This window comes from Macaca nemestrina, chromosome 18 (genome assembly GCF_043159975.1).
Source record: "Macaca nemestrina isolate mMacNem1 chromosome 18, mMacNem.hap1, whole genome shotgun sequence".
In the NCBI taxonomy this organism is placed as follows: Eukaryota; Metazoa; Chordata; class Mammalia; order Primates; family Cercopithecidae; genus Macaca; species Macaca nemestrina.
In genome coordinates this window covers 2,235,335-2,261,963 of record NC_092142.1, presented here as the reverse complement: position 1 = coordinate 2,261,963, position 26,629 = coordinate 2,235,335, and the positions used below count along the sequence as shown (strand labels likewise).

The 26,629-nt window shown below is 45.0% G+C and overlaps 2 protein-coding genes and 1 long non-coding RNA gene across 10 annotated transcripts in view; 1 reads left to right on the top strand and 2 right to left on the bottom strand.

Moving 5' to 3' along the window:
- LOC105485832 (meiosis specific with OB-fold) overlaps positions 1-20,002 on the top strand; it is a 46,166-nt gene extending 26,164 nt beyond the window's left edge. For 5 of the 8 annotated variants that reach the window (XM_071083885.1, XM_071083891.1, XM_071083886.1 and 2 more), the window contains 5 exons: positions 4,769-4,870; positions 11,095-11,248; positions 13,622-13,805; positions 15,198-15,284; positions 19,621-20,002. In XM_071083885.1, the coding sequence (XP_070939986.1) occupies positions 4,769-4,870; positions 11,095-11,248; positions 13,622-13,805; positions 15,198-15,284; positions 19,621-19,731 (638 nt within the window). In that variant the 3' untranslated portion in view covers positions 19,732-20,002. The remainder of the gene's footprint in view (positions 1-4,768; positions 4,871-11,094; positions 11,249-13,621; positions 13,806-15,197; positions 15,285-19,620) is intronic. The other 3 variants (XM_071083890.1, XM_071083887.1, XM_071083889.1) reach the window with 2 other exon arrangements.
- Positions 2,616-22,212, bottom strand: LOC139359799 (uncharacterized). Its single transcript, XR_011616238.1, has 4 exons — positions 22,013-22,212; positions 14,930-15,051; positions 9,247-9,385; positions 2,616-3,386 (listed from the first exon to the last, which is right to left on the bottom strand). It is a non-coding gene; the product is annotated as an uncharacterized lncRNA (long non-coding RNA).
- A 2,685-nt stretch (positions 22,213-24,897) lies between these two features.
- Positions 24,898-26,625, bottom strand: LOC105485835 (fumarylacetoacetate hydrolase domain containing 1). Its single transcript, XM_011748372.3, has one exon. The coding sequence runs from the start codon at positions 26,562-26,564 to the stop codon at positions 25,890-25,892; it is 675 nt and encodes a 224-aa protein (XP_011746674.1). The 5' UTR covers positions 26,565-26,625; the 3' UTR covers positions 24,898-25,889.
- Positions 26,626-26,629: the final 4 nt, after the last annotated feature.

Genomic DNA, 26,629 nt, shown 5'->3' with positions numbered 1-26,629 from the left:
GGTTGCCCAGGTGCCTGCTACCATGCCCGGCTAATTTTTTATGTTTTTAGTAGAGACAGGGTTTCACCATGTTGGCCAGGCTGGCCTTGAACTCCTGGACTCCAGTGATCCACCTGCCTTGGCCTCCCAAAGTGCTGGGATTACAGGCATGAGCCACCACGTCCGACCTATTACTCTTACATTTAGTAATACCAGTGATAGTAAAATCTTCATCCTCTAAGGGTAAATTTGAGCTGGAAAAGTTTCTAAAAGACAGATTTGTCTGATGGAAAAGATGATCAACCTTGACTGTACCATGATATAAAAAACTCAAGATCTAATTGATGAGACAAGTATTTTAGGATGTTGTGCATTTGGCTCTGATTACAGATTCAAAGAAAAAAAAGTCACAGTATTTTGAGCAGTAACCAACATCATTAGAAAAAATGCCTTCTTAAGGAGATACATTTTTAAAATTTATTTATTGGTTAACTTTTTAATTGACAAAAAATTGAATACACTTATTTTATTTATTTATTTTTAATTTATTATTTATTTATTTATTTATTTTTTTTGAGACGGAGTCTCGCACCATTGCCCAGGCTGGAGTGCAGTGGCCAGATCTCAGCTCACTGCAAGCTCCGCCTCCCGGGTTCCCACCATTCTCCTGCCTCAGCCTCCCGAGTAGCTGGGACCACAGGCGCCGCTACCTCGCTCGGCTAATTTTTTGTGTTTTTTTTTTTTTTTAGTAGAGATGGGGTTTCGCCGTGTTAGCCAGGATGGTCTCGATCTCCTGACCTTGTGATCCGCCCGTCTCGGCCTCCCAAAGTGCTGGGATTACAGGCTTGAGCCACCGCGCCCGGCCGAATACACTTATTTTATACAATATGTTGTTTTGAAATATGTATACATTGGCCGGGCGCGGTGGCTCACGCCTGTAATCCCAGCACTTTGGGAGGCCGAGGCGGGCGGATCACAAGGTCAGGAGATCGAGACCATCCTGGCTAACACTGTGAAACCCCGTCTCTACTAAAAAAAAAATGCAAAAAATTAGCCCGGCGAGGCGGCGGGCGCCTGTAGTCCCAGCTACTCGGGAGGCTGAGGCAGGAGAATGGCGTGAACCCGGGAGGCGGAGCTTGCAGTGAGCCGAGATCGCGCCACTGCACTCCAGCCTGGGCGACTAAGCGAGACTCTGTCTCAAAAAAAAAAAAAAAAAAGGCCGGGCGCGGTGGCTCAAGCCTGTAATCCCAGCACTTTGGGAGGCCGAGACGGGCGGATCACGAGGTCAGGAGATCGACACCATCCTGGCTAACACGGTGAAACTCCGTCTCTACTAAAAAATACAAAAAACTAGCCGGGCGAAGTGGCGGGCGCCTGTGGTCCCAGCTGCTCGGGAGGCTGAGGCAGGAGAATGGCGTGAACCCGGGAGGCGGAGCTTGCAGTGAGCTGAGATCCGGCCACCGCACTCCAGCCTGGGCGACAGAGCCAGACTCAGTCTCAAAAAAAAAAAAAAAAAAAAAAAAAAAAAAAGAAATATGTATACATTGCAGAATGGCTAAATCAAGCTAATTAACATATGCACTAATTCACATACTTTTTTTTTTTGTGGTGAGAACACTTAAAATCTGTTCTCTTGGCCGGGCGCGGTGGCTCAAGCCTGTAATCCCAGCACTCTGGGAGGCCGAGGCGGGCGGATCACGAGGTCAGGAGATCGAGACCATCCTGGCTAACACGGTGAAACCCCGTCTCTACTAAAAAAAATACAAAAAACTAGCCGGGCGAGGTGGCGGGCGCCTGTAGTCCCAGCTATTCGGGAGGCTGAGGCAGGAGAATGGCGTAAACCCGGGAGGCGGAGCTTGCAGTGAGCTGAGATCCGGCCACTGCACTCCAGCCCGGGCGACAGAGCGAGACTCTGTCTCAAAAAAAAAAAAAAAAAAAAAAAAAAAAAAAAAAAATCTGTTCTCTTAGTACTTTTCAAGAATGTAATATGTTATTAACCATAGCTACCATGTTGTTCAGCAGATCTAGATTTCTTGGATTTATTCTGTCAAGGAAACAAATTTAAAGGAGAATACTCGCAAGGATGCATGAATTTGTGTGCTTGTTTATATAAGCTTTACTTTTTTTAAAATTTTACTTTAAGTTCTGGGATCCATGTGCAGAACATGCAGGTTTGTTACATAGGTCTACATGTGCCATGGTGGTTTGCTGCACCCATCAACCTGTCATCTAGGTTTTCGTTTTTTTTGTTTGAGATGGAATCTCACTCGGTCACCGGGCTGGAGTGCAAAGGTGTCATCTTGGCTCACTGCAACCTCTGCCTCCTGGGTTCAGGTGCTTCCCCTGCCTGAGCCTCCTGAGTGGCTGGAACTACATGCGTGTGCCACCATGCCTGGCTCATTTTTTGTATTTTAGTAGAGATGGAGTTTCACTATGTTGCCCAGGATGGTCTTGATCTCCTGACCTTGTGATCTGCCCGCCTCGGCCTCCCAAAGTGCTGGGATTATAGGCATGAACCACCACGCCCAGCCCGTCATCTAGGTTTTAAGCCCTGCATGCATTAGCTATTTGTGCTGATGCTGTCCCTCCCCTCACCCCCCATTCCCCAACAGGCCCCAGTGTGTGTTGTTCCCCTCCCTGTGTCCTTGTTATCTCATTGTTCAGCTCCCACTTATGAGTGAGAACATGTGTTGTTTGGTTTTCTGTTCCTGTGTTAGTTTGCTGAGAATGATAGTTTTCAGCTTTATCCATGTCTCTGCAAAGGATATGATCTCATTCCTTTTTATGGTTGCTTTGTATTCCATGGTGTATATGTACCACATTTTCTTTATCCAGTCTACCATTGATGGGCGTTGGAGCTGGTTCCATGTCTTTGCTATTGTAAATAGTTATATCAGTTTTACTTTTAATTTCCTGGGCTACACCTGCCTTATAGAAATTAAGAAGCCCTAAATGGCTTGTGTTCATCCTCACTAGGATGTCAAGATTCCCTTGTTTCTTTCTCTGCCCTGAGGGTGCTTATCAGATAGGGAGGGCACAATTCCTGCCTGTCTCTGACAGTCAGGATAACCTTATTGTCAGTGAGAACCTGCAGTGCTGGTACCCACCCATCCCTGCCAGCCCCCATCACAGGAAGCTCGTTGGCTGGATTTCTGTGGTCTCGCTCCAGCAGATGCTCCCATCTGAAGCACAGCAATTCATGGTGCACATCTCTCCAAGTTAATAGAGTTCTACATTCATTCATTCGCCCATGACCTTATCAATATTCTTGAATGCCTTTTACTTGCCAAGAATTGAGATAATATAAATTTCTGGAACAAGGAAGGAGATGAGTGGCTGGTCAGATGGATGTGAGGACAGTCATCCCGTGGGACACCGCGTGCCAGCTAGGATTTGACAACCTAGTTCTGAGAAAGAACAGGTAGAAGACTTGTATTCTGGGAGCAAGGAGGAAGAAATGCCCACATCTTCCCAGGGGAGTTAGGAAAGTACAGACATTGTCAGGACAATTTGTAGAATATTCAAAGGGTCCTGGGGTAATTAACAATCACGTGCCAGAGGCTGGGCCTGGGGTCTAAGGGCATCATGGGGGAGCTCTTTCCAAACACGTTCCTGCCTTCTGGCACAGCACCCCCGACCCTTGCATACTCATGTCCCAACGTGGGGAGCAAGGCTTTTTATAGCGCCTGTTTTATATATTTCAATTGCCTTTTGAAAATCTTTTTTTTTTGGCCGGGCGCAGTGGCTTACACCTGTAATCCCAGCACTTTGGGAGGCCGAGACGGGCGGATCACGAGGTCAGGGATCGAGACCATCCTGGCTAACCCGGTGAAACCCCGTCTCTACTAAAAAAAAAAATACAAAAAATTAGCCGGGCGCGGTTGCGGGTGCTTGTAGTCCCAGCTACTCGGGAGGCTGAGGCAGGAGAATGGCGTGAACCCGGGAGGCGGAGCTTGCAGTGAGCCGAGATCGCGCCACTGCACTGCAGCTAGGGGGACAGAGTGAGACTCCGTCTCAAAAAAAAAAAAAAAGAAAAAAGAAAACCTTTTTTTTCTGAGTAAAGAAATACATATAAAATTCAGAAAAAATATATAAAAACATAAACAGGGAAAACAAAGATCACCTACAATCCCACTGTCTAGAGAGAATCATTTTTTCATATATATTCTTCCAGATAATTTTGCATTTATATATGTAGTTTTTTTTTGTTTGTTTTTGTTTTTGTTTTTTAGACGGAGTCTTGCTCTGTTTCCCAGGCTGGAGTGCAGTGGTGCTATCTCTGCTCACTGCAACCTCCATCTTCTGGGTTCGTGCCATTCTCCTGCCTCAGCCTCCCAACTAGCTGGTACTACAGGTGCCCGCCACCACGCCTGGCTAATATTTTTGTATTTTTAGTAGAGACGGGGTTTCACCGTGTTAGCCAGGATGGTCTCCATCTCCTGACCTCATGATCCGCCTGCCTCGGCCTCCCAAAGTGCTGGGATTATAGGTGTGAGCTACTGCGCCAGGCCCCTTACATATGTAGATTTTTTAATTAAAAGGGTATTGAACCACACAAGTTATAACGTAAGCTGCTCTTTTCACTAACATCTGTTTTAGATGTAATGTGGTGTACATCTCTCCATGTTAACAGAATTCTATATCAGATTATTAATGGCCACATAATATTCTATTTGATTGTATTCTTACCTGTCTTCACTTTTTACTATTAAAATGATTTTGGATGATTTAAATGTGATTTAAAAGTTAATCCGTTTACTTTTCACTTACTATGCATTTTCAATTTAAGAGACGCCAGAAGCTAACATTCTACTGAATTTTATACGAGAAAATAAAGAAACAAATGTTCTGGATGACGAAATTGAAAGTTATTTCAAAGAATCCATAAATTGTAAGTGACCCTTTAAATATATTTGGATTTTTTTTAAAGGCTGAAATTGGGCCTGTAAAGATTTGACATGGTAAAAGACCAGATTCCTATTCTGTAACTACTATATTTCAACTTTTCTTTCTTTCTTTTTTTTTTTTTTGAGACGAAGTCTCACTCTGTCACCCAGGCTGGAGTACAGTGGCGTGATCTCGGCTCACTGCAACCTCCACCTCCCGGGATCAAGCAATTCTTCTGCCTCAGCCTCCGCAGTAGCTGGGACTACAGGCTTATGCCACCACACCCTGCTAATTTTTTTTTTTTTTTTGAGACGGAGTCTCGCTCTGTCGCCCAGGCTGGAGTGCAGTGGCTGGATCTCAGCTCACTGCAAGCTCTGCCTCCTGGGTTTACGCCATTCTCCTGGCTCAGCCTCCCAAGTAGCTGGGACTACAGGCGCCCGCCACCACGCCCGGCTAGTTTTTTGTATTTTTTTTTTTAGTAGAGATGGGGTTTCACCGGGTTAGCCAGGATGGTCTCAATCCCTGACCTCGTGATCCGCCTGTCTCGGCCTCCCAAAGTGCTGGGATTACAGGCTTGAGCCACCGCGCCCGACCTTTTTTGTATTTTTAGTCACCATATTGGTCAGGATGGTCTCGATCGCTTGACCTTGTGATCTACCTACCTTGGCCTCCCAAAGTGTTGGGATTACAGGCGTGAGCCACCGTGCCCGGCCTAATTTTTGTATTTTTTGTAGAGATGGGGTTTTACAGTGTTGCTCAGGCTGGTCTCAGACTGCTGGGCTCAAGTGATCCACTGGTCTCGGCCTTCCAAAGTGCTGGATTACAGGCATGAGCCACCATGCCCTCCTGAGCATCTTATATATTATATACCTTTTGCCTATCTGATGGGAGCTTATGACCCTCTCCCCAGAGCAGTGCTTGTACCCATGTGTGGAATTTGCATAAACTGTCATGTTCCTGGACCCCAAATCCATGAAGCCTAGGTTGAGGCTCTTCTTTTAAAAGGATTCTGCTGGCCGGGTGCAGTGGCTCATTCCTGTAATCCCAACACTTTGGGAGGCCGAGGTGGGCAGATAGATCACTTGAGGTTAGGAGTTCAAGACCAGCCCAGTCAACATGGTGAAACGCCATCTCTACTAAAAATACAAAAATTAGCCTGGTGTGGTGGTATGTGCCTGTAGTCCCAGCTACCCGGGAGGCTGAGGCAGGAGGATCGCTTTGACCAGGGAGGCGGATGTTGTAATGAGTCGAGATCACGCCACCGCACTCCAGACTGGGCAACAGAGTGAGACTCTCTCCAAAAAAAAAAAAAAGAGAGAAAAAAGGATTCTGCTTATTGCTATTGCTGGCTTATGCCAGACATGCATGCCGGAGGGACCAGGAGGAACAGAGGGAAGTTTTAGATCACTCCCTGAAGGCGTGTTCTGTAACATAGTCCTTAGTTACCGTAGATGATGCTTAATTCACCTGAAGAGAGTAACAATGGAATTTAGCATGAAATAATGTATTCTACAAGCCACATCACGTTGTGTGGAAGAGGAACTTTGTTATTGCTTTTTGCAGAGGATATTTAATGTGTTTCATATCAGTAGAGGTCACTGATAGAAAAAGGTACTACTGGATCAAGATCAAAATTTATCATCTTTTTGCCTACAAGAAGGGACAAGCCATAGGTGAGACTCTGTCTCTACAAAAATTTTTTTTTTTTTTTTTTTTTTTGAGATGGAGTCTCGCTCTGTCACCCAGGCTGGAGTGCAGTGGCCGGATCTCAGCTCACTGCAAGCTCCGCCTCCTGGGTCTACGCCATTCTCCTGCCTCAGCCTCCCGAGTAGCTGGGACTACAGGCGCCTGCCACCTCGCCCGGCTAAGTTTTTGTATTTTTAGTAGAGACGGGGTTTCACTGTGTTAGCCAGGATGGTCTCGATCTCCTGACCTCGTGATCCGCCCGTCTCGGCCTCCCAAAGTGCTGGGATTACAGGCTTGAGCCACCGCGCCCGGCCCAAAAATTTTTTTAAAAAATAGCTGGGCATGGTGGCATGTGCCTGTGATCTCAGCTACTCAGGAGGCTGAGATAGGCTTGAGCCCTGGAGATAGAGACTGCAGTGAGCTGTGCTCATGCCACTGCACTGCAGCCTGGGTGACAGAGCAAGACCGTGTCTCAAAAATAAATAAATTAATAAAATAAAGCCATGATTGTTACTTTGGAAACATTTTTTAAAAATGTTGGGTCTTTTGTAGATAATGCCATTTCAGGAAACTTGAGAGAGCACAGAGGCGTTCAGTGAGCTGTGAGGTAAACTTGATAAAGTGTATTTCAGTCCCTGTCCTGCCATGCAACCCTAAAACGGGGACAGGAATGACAGTGTCTACAACCATTTTTAGGCTACTCAAGGGCAGCCTGATTTATTTGGGAATTTTTTTTTTTCTGATCAGGAGGTTATATTAAAGTAATCACAAAGTAGTTCCTTCTTTCTCTCTCTTTCTCTTTCTCTCGTTCGTTCTTTCTTTTGTCTTTCTTTATTTCTTTCTCCCCTCCTCCCCCTCCCCTCTTCTCTTTTTTCGGGGTCTCAAACTCCTGACCTCAAGGAATCCTCCTGCCTCAGCCTCCTGAAGGATTACAGGTGTGAGCCACCTTGCTTGGCCCAAAAATAGGCTTTGTTTGTTTGTTTTTTGAGGAGTCTTGCTCTGTCACCCAGGCTGGAGTGCAGTGGTGTGAGCTCACTGCAACCTCTGCCTCCTGGGTTCAAGCAATTCTCCTGTCTCAACCCCCCAAATAGATGGGATTACAGGTGCACACCACCACACCTGGCTAATTTTTATATTTTTAGTAGACATGGGGTTTCACAATGTTGGGCAGGCTGGTCTTGAACTCCTGACCTCAGGTGATCTGCCCTCCTCAGCCTCCCACAGTGGTGGGATTACAGGCGTGAGCCACAGTGTCTGGCCCCAAAATAGCTTTTTTTCTTTTTTTGAGATGGAGTCTTGCTATGTCACCCAGGCTGGAGTGCAGTGGTGCAATCTCGGCTCACTGCAGCCTCTGCCTTCTGGGTTCCAGTGATTCTCCTGCCTCAGCCTCCTGGGTAGCTGGGATTACAGGTACACAACACCACGCCCTGCTAATTTTTGTATTTTTAGTAGAGATGGGGTTTCACCATGTTGGCCAGCTGGTCTCGAACTCCTGACTTCAGGTGATCCGCCTGACTAGGCCTCCCGAGGTGCTGGGATTACAGGCATGAACCACCAGCCCTGGCCTAAAAATAGTTTTTAAGCGTCCCTTTTATTTTACTGTGGGAACTTTGATAGTTAAATTTACTCAGATTTATAAAAGCAAAAACTAATTTTTTGTGTTCTTGGTAGAAACTGGGTTTCACCATGTTGTTCAGGCTGGTCTCAAACTCCTGAGCTCAAGCGATTTGCCCGCGTTGGCCTCCCAAAGTGCTGGGATAACAGGCGTGAGCCACCGTGCCTGGCCTTTTTTATCTTTTAAAATGCTCATTACTCCCATGAAAACCTTATAGGTAAAAATTGATTAAATATCTCAGCGTAAAACTATAATCATGTTTTCTTTAGAGCTTTTATATTTTTATTAAAAATTAAAATGCTCAAAATTTTAAAAGTAGGCCCGGCACAGTGGCTCACACCTGTAATCCCAGCACTTTGGGAGGCTGAGGTGGGTGGATCATTTGAGCCCAGGGGTTCATAAGACCAGCCTGGCCAACGTGGCAAAACCCCATCTGTACTAAAAACACAAAAATTAGCCGAGCATCACAGGATGTGCCTGTAATCCCAGCTACTCGGCAGGCTGAGGCAGGAGAATCTCTTGAACCTGGGAGGTGGAGGTTGCAGTGAGCTGAGATCCAGCCTGGGTGACAGAGTGAAGCTACACTCCAGCCTGGATGTCAGAGCGAGACTGTATCTCAAAAAATAAAAGAAACACAATACAGAATGCTTGGCTGGGCGTGGTGGCTCACGCCTGTAATCCCAGCACTTTGGGAGACCGAGGTGGAGGGATCACTTGAGGTCAGGAATTTGAGACCAGCTTGGCCAACCTGGTGAAACCCTGTCTCTACTAAAAATACAGAAAATGAACCAGGCGTGGTGGGGGGCACCTATAATTCCAGCTACTCGGGAGGCTGAGGCAGGAGAATCGCTTGAACTCAGGAGGCGGAGGTTGCAGTGAGCTGAGATCACACCACTGCACTCCAGCCTGGGTGACACAGCGAGACTCCGTCTTAAAAAAAAAAGACACATAATACAGAATGCAAGCAACAGCCCCAAATAAACAGTTATTTGGTTAACATCTTTTAGTGTATCTTTTCGTGCATATATACTAATAGAAGGATAAAGACATAAAAATATAGATAAATAGATATACATTACCATCTTTTTATTGAAGAAAATTAAATTTCATGTACTAGACAGCAACAAAAGAAAAGAAACCAATGAAGTGCTGAAGGAACCGGATAACTTCTGATAAAAGTTTTCTAACCCGAATAATATTTGTTCATGGAAGATTCTTCTAAGATAAAGAAAAATAAAAATGAATTATTGGTTATTTTTAGTTTTGTAAAGTTTATTTTTGTTGTTGCTTTACATCCTCACTAATGTTTGTGTTATTAGTCTTTTAAATGTTAGGTGTTTAGTGGAATTCTCTTGTTTTTTTCTTTTTTTTCTGGTTGTTCGTTTGTTTTGGAGACGGAGTCTGGCTCTGTCACCCAGGCTGGACTGCAATGCCGCCATCTTGGCTGAGTGCAACCTCTGCCCCCGGGTTCAAGCGATTCTCCTTCCTCAGCCTCCCAAGTAGCTGGGATTACAGGCACACACTGATATGCCCAGCTAATTTTTTATTTTTAGTAGGGACAGAGTTTTGCTATGTTGGCCAGGCTGGTCTCGAACTCCTGACCTCAAGCGATCCACTAGTCTCAACTTCCCAAAGTGTTGGAATTACAGGCGTGAACCACCGCATCCAGCCTACTCTTGTTTAATTTGTATTTTCCTGATGATTATTGAGACCAGTACGTGTATTGGCCATTTTGATAACTTCTTTTGTGCTGTACTTTTATTTATTAATTATTTTATTTTATTTTATTTTATTTTTTGAGATGGAGTGTTGCTCTGTCGCCCAAGCTGGAGTGCAGTGGCACGATCTCGGCTCATTGCAAGCTCCATCTCCCAGGTTCACACCATTCTCCTGCCTCAGCCTCCTGAGTAGCTGGAACTACAGGCACCCGCCACCACGCCCGGCTAATTCTTTGTATTTTTTAGTAAAGATGGGATTTCACCATGTTAGCCAGTATGGTCTTGATCTCCTGACCTCATGATCCGCCCACCTCGGCCTCCCAAAGTGCTGGGATTACAGGTGGAGAGCCACTGCACCCGGCTGTGATGTACTTTTAAAAGTCACTTCCGCAGTTAAAAAATTGAGTCACTGTCGCCAGGCACGGTGGCTCACACCTGTAATCCCAGCATGCCTGTAATCCCAGACAGTGCCACTGAACTCCAACCTGGGCAATGAACGAGACTCTGTCTCAAAAAAAAAAAAAAAAAAAAAGAAAAAATTGAATCACTGTCTTTTTTTTTTTTTTTTTTTTGGGAAGGAGTTTGTCTCTCATTGCCCAGGCTGGAGTGCAATGGCGCAATCTCGGCTCACCACAACCTCCGCCTCCCGGATTCAAGAGATTCACCTGCCTCAGCCTCCTGAGTGGCTGGGATTACAGGCATGCACCACCATGCCCAGCTTTTTTTATTTTTAGTAGAGACAGGGTTTCTCCATGTTGGTCAGACTGCTTTTGAACTCCCAACCTCAGGTGATCCGCCCGCCTTGGTCTCCCAAAGTGCTGGGATTACAGGCGTGAGCCACTGTGCCCAGCCAAGTCACTTTCCTTTTCTAACTGATATTTAAGAATTCTTTAGACAATTCTGGATGAGTCCTTTATCTCATTGTAGACTGCTAGCATTTCCCACTCTGTGGCTTGCCTTTTTGCTTTTTTAATGGTGTCTTTTGATAAACAGAAATTCTTCATTTTAATGAAGACCAGTTTCATTTCCTTTTTTTCTTATGTTTTGCTTTTATGTCCATTTATAGAATCAGTGTTTATATACCCAACATAGTAATTTTTCTGTTACTTAAGCTACTGCATGTTCTCATTTGTCATAGCTTTCCATTCAGATGTAATCCTTTATTTTATAAGAATATATACAGACCGTAATACTTCTTTCTATTTTTAGTAAGTACAATAGTTGATGTCTATACAGTTGAACAATTAAAGGGAAAAGCTTTGAAGAATGAAGGAAAAGCTGATCCTTCCTATGGCATACTTTATGCCTACATTTCCACACTCAACATTGATGATGAAACTACAAAAGTAGTTCGAAACAGATGGTAAGGATCCATGTCTCTTTTAGCAAATTCATTTTTGTAAGAAATAATTATTGTTAATAAATTTTAAGCTCTCTAAAAGTTAAAGCTGTTTGTTGACATAATGGGGGTTATGTATTTGAGATAAATGTATAGAAAACTATACTGAAAAGTTTCCATAGCAAACTAGATTAAAATATTATAATTGCCTTTTAAAATATAATCTATATTTCTATAATTCTAACATATAAAGATATAATGTGAGAAACTTTTGAGAAACTTGTCTAATGATTTGGCAGAAAACTATTTTGGTTGCTAGGCCCTACAGCAGTGTACTGACAGCATTAAAAAAAAATTATTTTCAAGCCAGGTGCAGTAGCATGCACCTGTAGTCTCAGCTACTCAGGAGGCTGAGGTGGGAGGATCGGTTGAGCCCAGGAGTTTGAAGAGTTTGAGTCCAGCCTGGGAAACATCCAACCTCTTGTAGATCGAAGTTAATATTTACTTGCATAGAAAGTAAACTCCAGGCCGGGCATGGTGGCTCACGCCTGTAATCCCAGCACTATGGGAGGCCGAGGCAGGTGGACTACCTGAGGTCGGGAGTTCAAGACCAGCCTGGCCAATATGGTGAAACACTATCTTTACTAAAAACACAAAAAAAATTAGCTGGGCATGGTGATGGACACCTATAATCCTAGCTACTTCGGAGGCTGAGGCATGAGAATTGCTCGAACCCAGGAGGTGGAGGTCATGGTGAGCCGAGATTGCACCATTGCACTCCAGCCTGGGTGACAAGAGCGAAACTCTGTCTCAAAAAAAAAAAAAAAAAAAGAAAGTAAACTCCAGTAGGTTTAATACTCTTAGCTAAAAGATGCTTGGCAAGAAACGTGTAATATTATTAGGAAAGTCTATGGATTTTTATGAGAATTTTCATTGAGATAATCCTAGATTTGCATGGAAGTATAAGAAATAATAAGAGGGCCGGGCGTGGTGGCTCACATTTATAATCCCAGCACTTTGGGAGGCCGAAGAGGGCTGATCACGAGGTCGGGAGATTGAGCCCATCCTGGCTAACACAGTGAAACCTGGTCTGTAAAAAATACCAAAAAATTAGCCAGGCGTGGTGGCGGGCACCTGTAGCCTCAGCTACTTGAGAGGCTGAGGCAGGAGAATGGTATGAACCCGGGAGGCGGAGCTTGCAGCGAGCCGAGATTGCGCCACTGCACTCCAGCCTGGGAGACAGAGCGAGATTCTGCTTCACAAAAAAAAAAAAAAAAAAAGAAATAATAGGAGAGATCCCTTGTGGCTTCTGCCCCATTTCCCCCAGCGATACCATTTGCAAGTAATAGTACCATGTCACAGCCAGGATATCGACACCATTCAATCCACTGGTCTTACTCAAATTCCTCCAGGTTCACATGCAGTCGTGTGTGTGTGTTCTAATTAGTTTTATCACACTTGTAGGTTTGTGTATCTGTTGCCACAGTCAAGATACTGACCTCTGGATTTTTAAAACATTTTATGATGTATTAAAATTGAAAAAACTAATGTGGATGCTGTGTAAGACCTTGTGTTCGTTTTTTGAAAAACAGTTTTCAAAAATTGAAAAACTAATTTTTTCCCTGTATATTTATTATTGATATCTGAGGAAAAGCATCTACAATTTGCTGAACCAAGTGATCTGTGGCTAGACAAAAATCCACTGTCTTTAGTTCATTTCCCCTATTTGAGAAATTTGAATTAGGTTGTCTGTTCAAGATTGCTAAAGTAAGGCTTGCTTCAGAAATTTGGAATAGCATAAACCACTGGAAGAGAGGAGAGTGTATCACCAGCAGTGTTAATAGCGTCTGGTGCCACCTGGCCAGCCTTGCAAGGCTTTCTGTATTTGTAGAAAAGGCCCCGTGCAGGACCATCCAGTGAGCAGCTATTGAACGCGTGCTTTCCAGGCACAAGACACAGTTCCTGCCCTCAGAACTCCCAGCGGGGGAGGTGAGAACAAGGAGCTGATGCGACAGCATGAGTCAGTCCTGAGGCTTGCGTTCTGCTGCTGTTCCAAGAGGGAAAGGGTGCCAGCTGGGATGCAAGAAGGGAGGGCACCAGCAGGGAAATGAGACTGGGAGGGACCTGGAGGGCTTGGCAGGAACTCGGCAGAGGGAGGGAAGAAGGGAGGGCAGGTGGAGGACTGGTGTACGCAGTTTCAGATGAATTCTGAGAATGGCTGCATAGAAAATGTGTTTTACTGTTTTTTACGACTGTCTGGTACACTGCATAGCACTGAACACTCAGTAAGTTTTGCATACACTGACGTAGAGTTTTTAGTGATAATTCTTTTTCTGCTAGAGATGAAATTTGTCACTTAGGGCATCACATTTTATCATTGTCTTTGTTTCTTTTCAGTTCCACCTGTGGTTATATAGTAAATGAAGCATCTAACATGTGCACAATTTGCAACAAAAACTCCTTGGACTTTAAATCTGTCTTTCTCAGTTTCGATATGCTGATTGATCTGACTGATCACACAGGCACCCTTCATTCCTGTAGTCTCACAGGAAGTGTTGCTGAGGAGACTTTGGGCTGCACGGTAAATAGCAAAAAGGAAGAAATGCTTAGAATATTTCCAAAGTGAATGCTTTTCCCCCAAAAATAGAGGTGGTTTTGTCAAACATTTGATAGAAATTAATTCACTAAGAAACAGTCTGGGAAAAAAATCATCTTGCTTTAAACACACATTGCTTTCATGAACAAATGTTACATATATTAAAATCCTAGCTAATATTTACTATTATGAGTAATGACTGAGGCCATTAGCCTAAATGGATAAATAAACATGATGTTTTAGGGCTGGGTGCAGTGGCTCAGGCCTGTAATCTTAGTCCTTTGGGAAGCCGAGGAGGGCAGATCACTTGAGGTCAGGAGTTTGAGACCAGCCTGGCCAATATGGTGAAACCCCATTTCTACTAAAAGTACAAAAATTAGCTGAGTGTGGTGACGTGCACTTGTAATCCTAGCTATTCAGGAGGCTGGGGCACGAGAATCACTTGAACCCAGGATGTGGAAGTTGCAGTGAGCCAAGATCACGCCACTGCACTCCATCCTGAGTTACAGAGCAAGACTTGTCTCAAAAAAAAAAAAAAAAAAAACAACCGAGGAAACATGATGTTTGATATAGTCAAGTAACAAGGGGTAAAACAAGTTGGAGATGTTGATCAGTCATCAGGTGGTTTTTCTAGGAGGATTTGGCTGTGTTTCACCTACTCAGTTACATGAAATCAGCTACACATTTTCTCCCTGGTTTGCAGCTACAGAACAGCAGCAGATAACACTTAGGGATTAGCATGTGCATTTGGCAATAGGCACTTGCTTTTTATTGTTAAAACCAGCTCATGAAATTTACCATTAGACTTTAGTTCCAAATTCTGCTTCCACTTTATTGAAGGGATTTTTCCTTACTGAGCTACCTGATTGCCTTTAGAGATTCTGCTTATCTAGCCTTTCCTGCCTTATCTTCTCTATCAAAACAATTGAGTTGGCTGGGCATAGTGGGTCACACCTGTAATCCTAGCACTTTGGGAGGCTGAGGTAGCAGGATCACTTGAGGTCAGGGGTTCAAGATCACCCTGGGCAACATAGTGAGACCCTGGGCAACATAGTGTCTCTACAAAAAATAAAACATAAAACAATTAGCCAGAGAATAATAGTGCATACCTGTAATTTCAGAAACTTGGGAAGCTGAGGTGGGAGGATTGCTAGACCCTGGGAGTTTGAGGCTTCAGTGAGCTGTGATCGCACTGCTGCACTCCAGCTTGGGCGACAGAGTGAGACCCTGTCTGTAAAAACAAAAACAAACGGTTGAGCTATAATTACTGCAAATTAAAATTTCATTCCTAATGAGAAAGTTTGTTTCTCACTGTTGTCAAAACGAATTTTCTTCGTAAACTTCAGATATATTTGTCTCATCTTTTTTTTTAACCAGGTAAATGAGTTTCTTGCAATGACAGATGAACAGAAAACAGCATTAAAGTGGCAATTTCTCTTGGAAAGAAGCAAAATTTATTTAAAAGTTAGTGCATTTTATAGTGCTATATTATTCTATATATTTATTATTCTATATATTCAAACCATAAGAAAAACCTAGATAAATTTGGGAAATTTATTATTTCTAATGCCCAGTTCCCAGATGTGCATAAGGACTCAGCTACCCTAAAAACAAAAGAAATAACCAGGGTTTTTTTCATATTGTATAAAGGAGTTACCAAAGACATCAAAGAAAATAGACCAACAAAGAAAATATCCTTTAAGGTTAAATCCAAAAGAGGGGAAAACGCTTTAAAATCAGAGCTGCCGGGTGCAAAAGTGCACACCTGTCATCCCAGCTACTTGGTAGGCTGAGGTGGGAGGATCGCCTGAACCCAGGAGTTTGAGGCCAGCCTGGGCAACATAGTGAGACCCCTCTCTTGGCCCCTGAACCCCAAAAGGTCAGACTAGGTTGTCCCCACCTCCACCCCGCCATGGTGTTCTCTTCGCGTAACGAGCAGTGTGAAACAGCACAGTTAAGTGCGTGGTTATTGGGGAGACAGATTTGGTCTGAATCCTAATCCCGCCACACCTCAGCCTGTGAGACCCTACGGAGGTTAATTAAGTTTGCTAACCTGCAAAATTCCGTGATCCTCCAACTCTGAAGGGCCACAGCTGCCTCCTGAGGCACTTCAGTGTTGGAGGATCCTCGAGTCTTAGTGTTCAAGGTGTCAGAGGGGGAAAAGTGCAGCCAGACAAACTCCCCTGCTGCAGATGAGAAAAGTGGGACCAAGAAGTCTTGCCACGGCCGGGCGTGGTGGCTCACGCCTGTAATCCCAGCACTTTGAGAGGCCGAGGTGGGTGGATCACGAGGTCAGGAGATCGAGACCATGCTGGCTAACACGGTGAAACCCCATATCTACTGAAAATACAAAAAAATTAGCCGGGCTTGGTGGCGGGCATCTGTAGTCCCAGCTTCTAGGGAGGCTGAGGCAGGAGAATGGTGTTAACCCTGGAGGTGGTGGAGCTTGCAGTGAGTGGAGATCGCGCCACTGCACTCCAGCCTGGGCGACAGAGCGAGACTCTGTCTCAAAAAAAAAAAAAAAAAGTCTTGCCACTTGCCGTGGGTCACAGGTAAGACTGGACCCAGCCAGCCTCGTTGCTTCACTTCATGGTTCTCAACTCTTTTCTCTTGTGTTGTCCTGCAAGTCAATGTGCTTCCATTTGTGTGGGTTATATCTACTGATACTTGCTCTACTGGAGCTTAATACTGAAAAAAATTTAAAACATTCTAGAGCACACATTCCATTTGTGTCAGACTAACGGTATCATGAAGCCTCTAGAAAACATCGTGTGCTGATGGGAGAATTAGTATTATTATGAAATTAGTTTTCATCTCATGGACGTCCTGCAGGAGCATTTGTGAATGCCGCATCTCCTCCATCTCAGCCTCATAAGCAGGTTTTCCCATTTTCCATGGCCACCAGCACATCCAAATAGTTTGCAGACATGGAGTCTCCAGTGGCCTCACCAATATTTCTAGGACCTTGGCTTAAGGCCTCTTCACTACCAGGCCAAAGGAAAGAAAAGTTGCAGTAAGATGCTGCATCTCTTCAATGGTTAGCATGGGCCCCTAAGTACTATCTCTTTGCAAGTCAGGGCACACTCAAGTCCTTGACCGACCCTGTATGCTTTGCCTCCAGACAGGAGGCACCACTTGCTAATGAGTTGGATCAACTTAAGTTCATGGGAACTTAAGAGTTTTCTAAATTTGATTCAAATACAACAATGAATGACCCTCAAGTGGATACTGCACTTTCCCAGAGAATGTGTGTAACAGATGTCCCAGGTGGCTTTAACAAATATTCACAATTATGGACAAGCTGCTTGGTGCGTTAGGTAACACAGTATTTTACAAATAAAAAGATGTAAAATCCAAAACCAAAATCCAAAAACCATGATGCATACAAAAATAAAATAACACATGTTGAAAACTCATTAATTAATGAGGGAACCAGTAAGATATAGGGAAAAGGATTCAAAGGGAATTGGTTCATGACCAGCCTGTCCAAGATGGTGAAACACTGTCTCTACTAAAACTATAAAAATTAGCCGGGCGTGGTGGCAGGTGCCTGTAATTCCAGCTAGTCAGGAGGCTGAGGCAGGAGAACCACTTGAACCCGGGAGGCGGAGGTTGCAGTGAGCTGAGATCTCACCACTGCACTCCAGCCTGGGTGACAGAGTAAAACTCTGTCTCAAAAATTAAAAAAAAAAAAAGAAGTAATTGGAAGAATAGATACATAGGCAGGCAATGCAAAATGCTGGATGGGTTTGCTTGTAGATGAACCACTGGGCTCCTCTACAGGGCAGAAGCAGTGCATCTTCACTCAGACTTCATGGGGATTCCATGAGCAGGGTCATTCGAATCACTGTCAGCTTTCTACAACCTAGTTCTAAAACAGCTCAGTCCGTGCAGTGGGAGGTGTAGCTCCTGTAGAATCAGATAGCTCTGAACGTGTTCTAGCCAATGCCAGACTACTATGACATTCCATCGAAAGGATACCCACTTATTGTTATTACCCATTTAAAGCCTTCTACAGTTTTCCTGACGTTGGTACTTTTTTTTCTCTCAGTCTTGAAATTAAAGTGGTTTATATGTCCTTCCACTCTATATTAAATAAAATGTTGGTTAAAGTGCTGTATAAATTGTAAAAAACAAGACTATTAAAATAAGACTATTATTATTATTATTATTATTTATTTTTTTTTTTTTGAGACGGAGTCTCGCTCTGTCGCCCAGCCCAGGCTGGAGTGCAGTGGCGCGATCTTGGCTCACTGCAAGCTCCGCCTCCCGGGTTCACGCCATTCTCCTGCCTCAGCCTCCCGAGTAGCTGGGACTACAGGCGCCCACAACCGCGCCCGGCTAATTTTTTGTATTTTTAGTAGAGACGGGATTTCACCGTGGTCTCGATCTCCTGACCTTGTGATCCGCCCGCCTCGGCCTCCCAAAGTGCTGGGATTACAGTCGTGAGCCACCACGCCCGGCCTAAAATAAGACTATTATTAAATTATGTCATCATATTCCTGTAGTCTCACAGATTGAGTCCCTGCTACAGCTTAAAGTCTATCACAGTTGGTAGTTTGAACACACAGTAAGCCCTTTTTCCTACGTTATACTTTTTTTTTGTTTGTTTTGAGACAGAGTCTCTCTCTGCTTGCTCTGTCACCCAGGCTGGAGCGCATGGTGCGATCACAGCTTACTGCAGTCTCAACTTTACCAGGCTCAAGTGATCCTCCCACCTCAGCCACCGAGTAGCTGGGACCACAGGTGTGCACCACCATGCCTGGCTAATTTTTATATTTTTAGTAGAGACAGGGTTTCACTTTGTTGGCCAGGCTGGTCTTGAACTTTTGGCCTCAAGTGATCTACCTGCCTTGGCCTCCCAAAGTGCTGGGATTACAGGTATGAGCCACCTCACCCAGCCCTGCATTAGACTTTTTTTTGGGGGGCAGGGGGACAGAGTTTCGCTCTAGTTACCCAAGCTGGAGTGCAATGGTGCAATCTCTGCTCACTGCAACCTCTGCCTCCTGGGTTCAAGCGATTCTCCTGCCTTAGCCTCCTGAGTAGCTGGGATAACAGGTGTGCGCTACCATGCCCGGCTAATTTTTTGTATTTTTAGTAGAAATGGGAGTTTCACCATGTTAGCCAGTCTGGTCTCGAACTCCTGACCTCAGGTGATCCGCCCGCCTCGGTCTCCCAAAGTGCTGGGATTACAGGTGTGAGCCACTGCGCCCGGCCACACTAGACTTTTTTTTTTTTTTTTTTTTTTTTTGAGACGGAGTCTCGCTCTGTCCCCCTGGCTGGAGTGCAGTGGCGCGATCTCGGCTCACTGAAAGCTCTGCCTCCTGGGTTCCTGCCACTCTCCTGCCTCAGCCTCCCAAGTAGCTGGGACTACAGGCACCCACCATCGCGCCTGGCTAATTTTTTGTATTTTTAGTAGAGACGGGGTTTCACCGTGGTCTCGATCTCCTGACCTTGTGATCCGCCCGCCTCGGCCTCCCAAAGTGCTGGGATTACAGGTGTGAGTCACCGCGCCCGGCCCACACTAGACTTTTAATCCCAACTTTCCTACCTGAGAGAAATAGCATGAAAAGTGACATAAATTTTTATAAAATCTGTCAGAAGCTGGGCCTATAAATTAACTGTACTCTGAGACTGGAACCCTTTCCATCATCTTACAGCTTTAACGGAAGTTTATATTAATATCTGTAAACAAAACTTTCATTGCGGTTCACTATTTGTGATCATTGATTTTTCAACTTGATATACAAGGCGATTTAAAAAACTAACCTTCTGTCTCTTTTTCTGTTTCTCCTTGCAGTTTGTTGTATCACACAGAGCAAGGAGTGGATTGAAAATTAGTGTGCTCTCGTGCAAGCTTGCGGATCCCACTGAGGCAAGCAGAAACTTATCTGGACAAACACGTGTTTAAAATGGCCTAGCATTTTAAACTCTGGAAAAGTGTATGAGCTTTAACTCCGTTTCAAATGGAATCTTAATTTGAAAATTATGGGGAAAACTGCATTTTGTTTACATGTGATGAATATGTTTCTAGAAATTGTTATGGTGGAGCTGGTCTGGGGTGAGTCTGAAGGCCTCTCTCATCTGACCTCCCTTCTCAGAAGGCCTCCTACTGTCTTTGCCTTGTCTCCTCCCAAGTTGGAAAATGTTTACATGAATTAATAAAGGGATTTAATCTTCTACAGATTTGAATGATTTATTTTCTTAAGCCAATTTATTCTTTGTCTTGGTTCCCTGGAAAAAGAGTAGGACCTCAAGCCCCGGGCACGGTGGCTCACGCCTGTAATCCCAGCACTTTGGGACACCGAGGCGGTCAGGAGATAGAGACCATCCTGGCTAACATAGTGAAACCTCATCTCTACTAAAAATACAAAAAATTAGCTGGGTGTGGTGGCATGTGCCTGTAGTCCCAGCTACTCAGGAGGCTGAGGCAGGAGAATCTCTTGAACCTGGGATGTGGAGGTTGTAGTGAGCTGAGATCGAGCCACTGCACTCCAGCCTGGGCGACAGAGCGAGACTCCATCTAAAAAAAAAAGTCAGACCTCTAAAGACTACCTTCTGAGAGCTGGGTGGTGACTCGTCATCCGACAGGATGAGGGCGAGGGGCTCTCTGCACCGGGTGGGAATAGCCGAAGTCGTGGGCAATCCTGTGCGACTGCTTTGAGCACCTGGAGCTTTTCTAGCCCCTGGTCTTCTCTGGTGACACACTAGAGTGCCCAGTGCTTGTGGAGACTTGCTGGCTCAGGACTGACATGACTGAGTCTGAATCAACAGGGAGGAGACCAACTTCAAAAGTTTCATGAGCGTGCCTGGGTCTCAGAACTCTGAGGGGGACCTACTCAGGACATGAGGACGACAGCTGCCATTTTATCTGTTTGCTTTGCAGCAGCCACAAAGAAAACTGCTCAACTTCACACCATTGAGAGTCACTTGCTTCAGGGCACAGACTCCAGCCTGTGAAGACCCACCGCTAAGGTCATTGTTGACCCACATCCTGGGAGGTTTGACCTGGTACTTTAGAAGGCTACACGTCCTCCACGACAGGATTGGAAAAAAGGAAAAAGTGAGTATATGAAACTGTTTCCTAAGGCTGGTGTTGGGAGATAAACTATCTTGCCAGTCATGTTTTATCTGGCTGTTACCAGGTGCGGCCACAGAGGAGGGATGCAGGTTCACCCCTACATGTCCAAATTGTGGTGATAAGGTAACGAACGACTTGACCTAGTTGTGCAGAACAGGCCTTACATCCTTCCATCCTCCCTTGGGAGAAATGGCGGGGGGGGGTTGTGAAGCAAGGTGAATGAGGAGGGTGGATAGGGAAGGAAGGAGAGGAGAGAAGTGAGGGTGCCATGGCTGGTGCTGGCTTGGCTCCCACTGTTGGTTCAGCAAGAGTGGGTATGGTGCCCCCTCCACTGAGCCCCATGTCCAGGAGCTCAGGAGATGCCACCTTACTTGGTTAATTTTAAAACATTTTGTAGAGACAGGGATCTTGCCATTTTGCCCAGGCTGGTCTTGAATTCCTGGGCTCAAGTGATCCACCTGCCTCAGCCTCCCAAAGTGCTGGGATTACAGGTGTGAGCCACCATGCCCAGCCGACACTTACATTTTTAAGAAAAAGAGGAAAATAATTATATGAAGGTTTTAGCATATTTGAAAGGTAATATAAAACTATCTTGAAAACAAAGATACTATACCAACATTTACACCAAAGGTGCACCCAACAATAGTCTTGTTAAAAAAAAAAAAAAAACTGAGGCTGGGTGCGGTGGTTCATGCCTGTAATTGCAGCACTTTGGGAGGCCGAGGCAGGCAGATCACGAGGTCAGGAAGATCAAGACCATCCTGGCTAACACAGTGAAACCCCGTCTCTACTAAAAATACAAAAAATTAGCCGGGCGCGGTGGCGGGCGCCTGTAGTCCCAGCTACTCAGGAGGCTGAGGCAGGAGAATGGCGTGAACCCAGGAGGCGGAGCTTGCAGTGAGCTGAGATTGTGCCACTGCACTCCAGCCTGGGCGACAGAGTGAGACTCTGTCTCAAAAAAAAAAAAAAAAAAGTAAATGGAGGATGCTCCCTGCATCGTTGTTTCTAATTAGCAGAGCATCTGAAATGTGTGCAACCTGTTGGGGATGTCCCACCCAGAGTCTCTTCACTTGCTGAGGTCCCTCAGCTTCTATGAGGATCAGAAAATTACCTGAGGAAGCTATGGAAGGGGTGGGGAGAGCAGATACTGGTGCCAACAGACTCCTTGCTTCAGAACTTCCCCTTGGGTTCACCAGCTTTCTGAAGCTGGTATCCAGCGCAGACCACTTTCTTCCTTGGAGTTTACTCCCTGTCCTTTCTGCTTCATTACACTTCTGAGAGCACTCCTTCAGCAAATCATGGGAGCAAGAATCTCCATCTTAGGCTGTGCTTCTGGGGTACGTGATCTAAGATACAGTCATTAAAAAGGGGTACCTGGGCTGGGCGCGGTGGCTCAAGCCTGTAATCCCAGCACTTTGGGAGGCCGAGACGGGCGGATCATGAGGTCAGGAGATCGAGACCATCCTGGCTAACACAGTGAAACCCCGTCTCTACTAAAAAATACAAAAAACTAGCCGGGCGAAGTGGCGGGTGCCTGTAGTCCCAGCTACTCGGGAGGCTGAGGCAGGAGAATGGCGTGAACCCGAGAGAAGGAGCTTGCAGTGAGCTGAGATCCGGCCACTGCACTCCAGCCTGGGGGACAGAGCAAGACTCCGTCTCAAAAAAAAAAAAAAAAAAAAAAAAAAAGGGGTACCTATACTTACATTCACTGACCTGGAAATATGTTCATAATATATTAAGCGGATGTGTAATACTAATTTTTTATAAAAGTCCAATGAACATGTTTTAAAAACAACAGAAGAACAGATGTCAAGCCATATATTCTGTACAGACTAATAAATTATGAAGTGTGATAATGGTCTCACATTTCCATGTAGGAGAATATCCTGATTCTTAGGAGATGTATGCTGAAAGGGCAGAGTGTTTCTGCAGTCACCATCCCAATGCATTTTCAAAATAAGGGGGTGTGTGTGTGTGTGCGCGCGCATATATATACACACATATATAGAGAGGTGCGTGTATGTATATATACACACATATGGGGGGGTGGGAGGAAAGGCGAGACACAGGACCAGAGGACAAACAGTGAGTGCTGGTAATTGTTGAATCTATTAAAGGGCATATGGAGTTCATTGTATTAGTTTTTCAACTTTTTCATAGGTTTAAATGTACTAAAAATGTGGAAAAACGTTATCTTCTGAATGCTAGGATTACTATGATTTTAGCATTATCAGGAATTGTCGGACTTGGTGTCTTTGTTTTTGATTCTTGCATCTAAGGACTTCGTGTGCCTACACTTGCAATGCTGATGTCGATGTTTGTGACAAAGCTTGTTCTACCACTGTGGTGAACACTGACCCTGGGGGTACCGTACTCAGTGCTGGCTTGTGCCACCTTACTAGGGTTGCATGTGAGCAATGCTTCTACTTTATGCCTTTGACTTTAATAGTCTGTCAACTTGGTAGATGTATCTCAGCTGAACCTTGTACCTGGTAGCTAGACAAATAATACACTTTCAGCATAAGCACACCCTTTGATCCAGGTCTTCCACTTATGGGAACCTAGCCAACAGCACATGTGCTGATACTAGCAAATCATTAGAGACAATCTCAAGGTCCAAAAATGGAGGCTTGACTTCAGAATCTTATGCAATCCATGAAAATTGTACTGCAGGAATGTGTCAGCTAACAAGGAAAAAGATGGTCACAATATACAGTGAAATAAGCAAGTTAAAAAATTTTATGGTATAGCTGGGCGCGGTGTCTCATGCCTGTAATCCCAGCACTTTGGGAGGCCAAGATGGGTGGATCACTTGAGGTCAGGAGTTCGAGACCAGCCTGATCAACATGGTGAAACCCTGTCTCTACTAAAAATACAAAATTAGCCGGGTGTGGGGGCACATGCCTGTAATCCCAGCTACTCGAGAGGCTGAGGCAGGAGAATCACTTGAACCCGGGAGGCAGAGGTTGCAGTGAGCCAAGATCACGCCACTGCACTCCAGCCTGGGCAACGAGTTAAACGCCATCTCAAAAAAAAAAAAAAAAAAAAGCGAAAAAAGAAGAAAATTGTATGGTATGAGCAAACTCTATTTAAAACATTACAATTATATCCACAGATTTGGAAGAACTTGGACTAAATGCTTAACTTCGGCTGTCCCTGGGTAGATGAAATTTTTGGTGTTTTGTTCTAATTGCTAATCTCTATTTTCTGACTCTTCTCTAATTACATGCATTGCCAAGCAATGAAAAAAATAATACTAAAAGTAGTTAAGATAGCATATTTAATAAAGAAATCAAATTATGGCAATTCCTCGTACTAAATTATACTATAAGCATGGGTTGTAGCATACCTAAATGTCTGATTCTTCTTATGTACCTACTTACAGGATGCAGCCCACATTGTGGTCAAAACTTCAGGTTCTGGTCTTGGGAGAGTGGGTTACATCTTGGCTCTGCCACTAAGCTGAGTGACTTTAGCCAGCCTTCCTAGCCTCTAGATCTGTCTTCATTTGAGTAATGGGTATGGTAGTGATAATACTAACCTTATGGCTTGGTTGAGGGTTACATAACACATGGAAATACAGAATAAACTGCTTGACATGCTGCGTAACAGTATTGTGTTCAATAAATGGTGACCATTATTACTAAATTAGATGTCCTAGGCTTTCTTCAAGGGGCCAGCAGATGATGTGTACACTAACAGGAACCCCTGCCGAAGCCCAGAGGACTCCTCCAGGCATTGATAGCTATGCTGTGCATCTTGCCTAGACTTTTTTTTCGCAGAAAGGTGCAGGCAAGAGCAAAAGCAGCAGTCCCAGGCTATTCAACTTCCACAAAGCCTCCTTATCTCCGGTTGGGAAGTACAGTTGCTGATTAACTCTGTTAATAGAGCACAGTGCTCAGAAGGCTAAAGGTCAAAGACTAAGGTCTAAAGCCCCACAAGGAGGAAATATCCCTCCTCGTCACTACTGGGGAGAAATAAATTAGTAAAGCCACATACAAGGGAGCACCTTTATTTGGAAAGCAATAATTTCAAAATCATCCCTCGAACTCAGAATCGATGGGTCTGGGTAGATACCCTAAGTAAACAGGTGAAATCTTCATTAATTGTTTGCTTATTAAGAAAAATTTTAAATTAACTGATTACATGCAGGAGTGTTTTTCACATTTCCTGGTAAGAATCACTTGGAACGCTCTGTAAACACAGCTTCACTGGAGATTAATCCTATCAAATGGATTCAGCCAGTCTGGGATGGGCCAGTAATTTGGAAATTATTGTTTTTACAAATGCTTCCTGATGATGACCGAGTCCAAGAAAATTTAGTAAACAATGGAAAGTTATCTGGAACATAATTTTCAGTTTTCTCTGCAGCTTTTAAGTCTTGAACTACTAGAGATAACCCACTGAAAAGTCTTCACCAATCCAGGTTTACAAAAGGAAACTCAACATTTGGTTTGATAAAATGTTTTCTGAAGAAATACTTTACTTTGGCTGTTTTCATTTCTGGCCTATCCATTCTACTTCACGTTTTCTTGAAGAGTCCATCTTATATGAGTTGAGGCATAGCAATCTAATCGTTTTTAAAATAAATGGTTTCTTTTTATTTTTTTTTGAGACGGAGTCTCGCTCTGTTGTCCAGGCTGGAGTGCAGTGGTGTGATCTCGGCTCACTGCAAGCTCCGCCTCCTGGGTTCACGCCATTCTCCTGCCTCAGCCTCCCGAGTAGCTGGGACTAGAGGCGCCCGCCACCACACCCAGCTAATTTTTTGTATTTTTAGTAGAGACGGGGTTTCACCGTGTCAGCCAGGATGGTCTTGATCTCCTGACCTCGAGATCCGCCCGCCTCCGCCTCCCAAAGTGCTGGGATTACAGGCGTGAGCCACCACGCCCAGCCAATAAATGGTTTCTTATTAAAGGATTGTGACATTTAATAGCCGTTGCTTGCTCTTGTCTTTTTCCCTTCTCTCCCGAAACTTGTAAAGAAATAACTCAATATTCTGGCTTTTCCACCTTAAATCTCATACTGACCAGCCCGTGTATGCCAGCCTCGATCTCATCGTTTTCTTTAACCGGTCCAACTCCCTTTGGCGTCCCAGTCAAGATAATATCTCCTTCTTCCAAGGTTATGATCTTAGAAACATAGCTGATGATGTAGGGGATGGAAAAAATCATGGAGGCTGTCTCACCCTCCTGTCTGAGTTCGCCGTTGACCTTGAGCCAGAGCTTCAGCTTGTGAGGGTCAGGGATCTTCTCCTTGGGCACAAACGCGCTGACCGGGCAGGACGCCGTGAAGCTCTTGGCCAGAGTCCAGGGCAGCCCCTTCTTCTTGCACTCGTCCTGCACGTCCCGGGCGGTCATATCTAGGCACAGGGCATAACCGCCCACGTAGTCCATGGCCGCGGCCTCGGGGACCGCGCGGCAGCGTTTGCCCATCACCACGCCCAGCTCCAGCTCGTGGTGCAGGTTGCGAGTGTACGCGGGCATGAGGATGGGCGAGCCCTCGGGCGCGTAGGCCGTGGACGGCTTCAGGAACAGCACGGGCTCGCTCAACACCGCGCTGCGCATCTCCCTGACGTGGTCCGCGTAGTTCCTCCCCACGCAGACGATGTTCTTTCCCCACTCCCAGAAGCGGGACAGTGGCCGGGAGGCTGCCATGATTCCCATCAAGTGCCCCTGTAGTCACGTGCGCTGGGCCGGTCAGCTGATGCCTACGGCACCCCGGAGAGGAC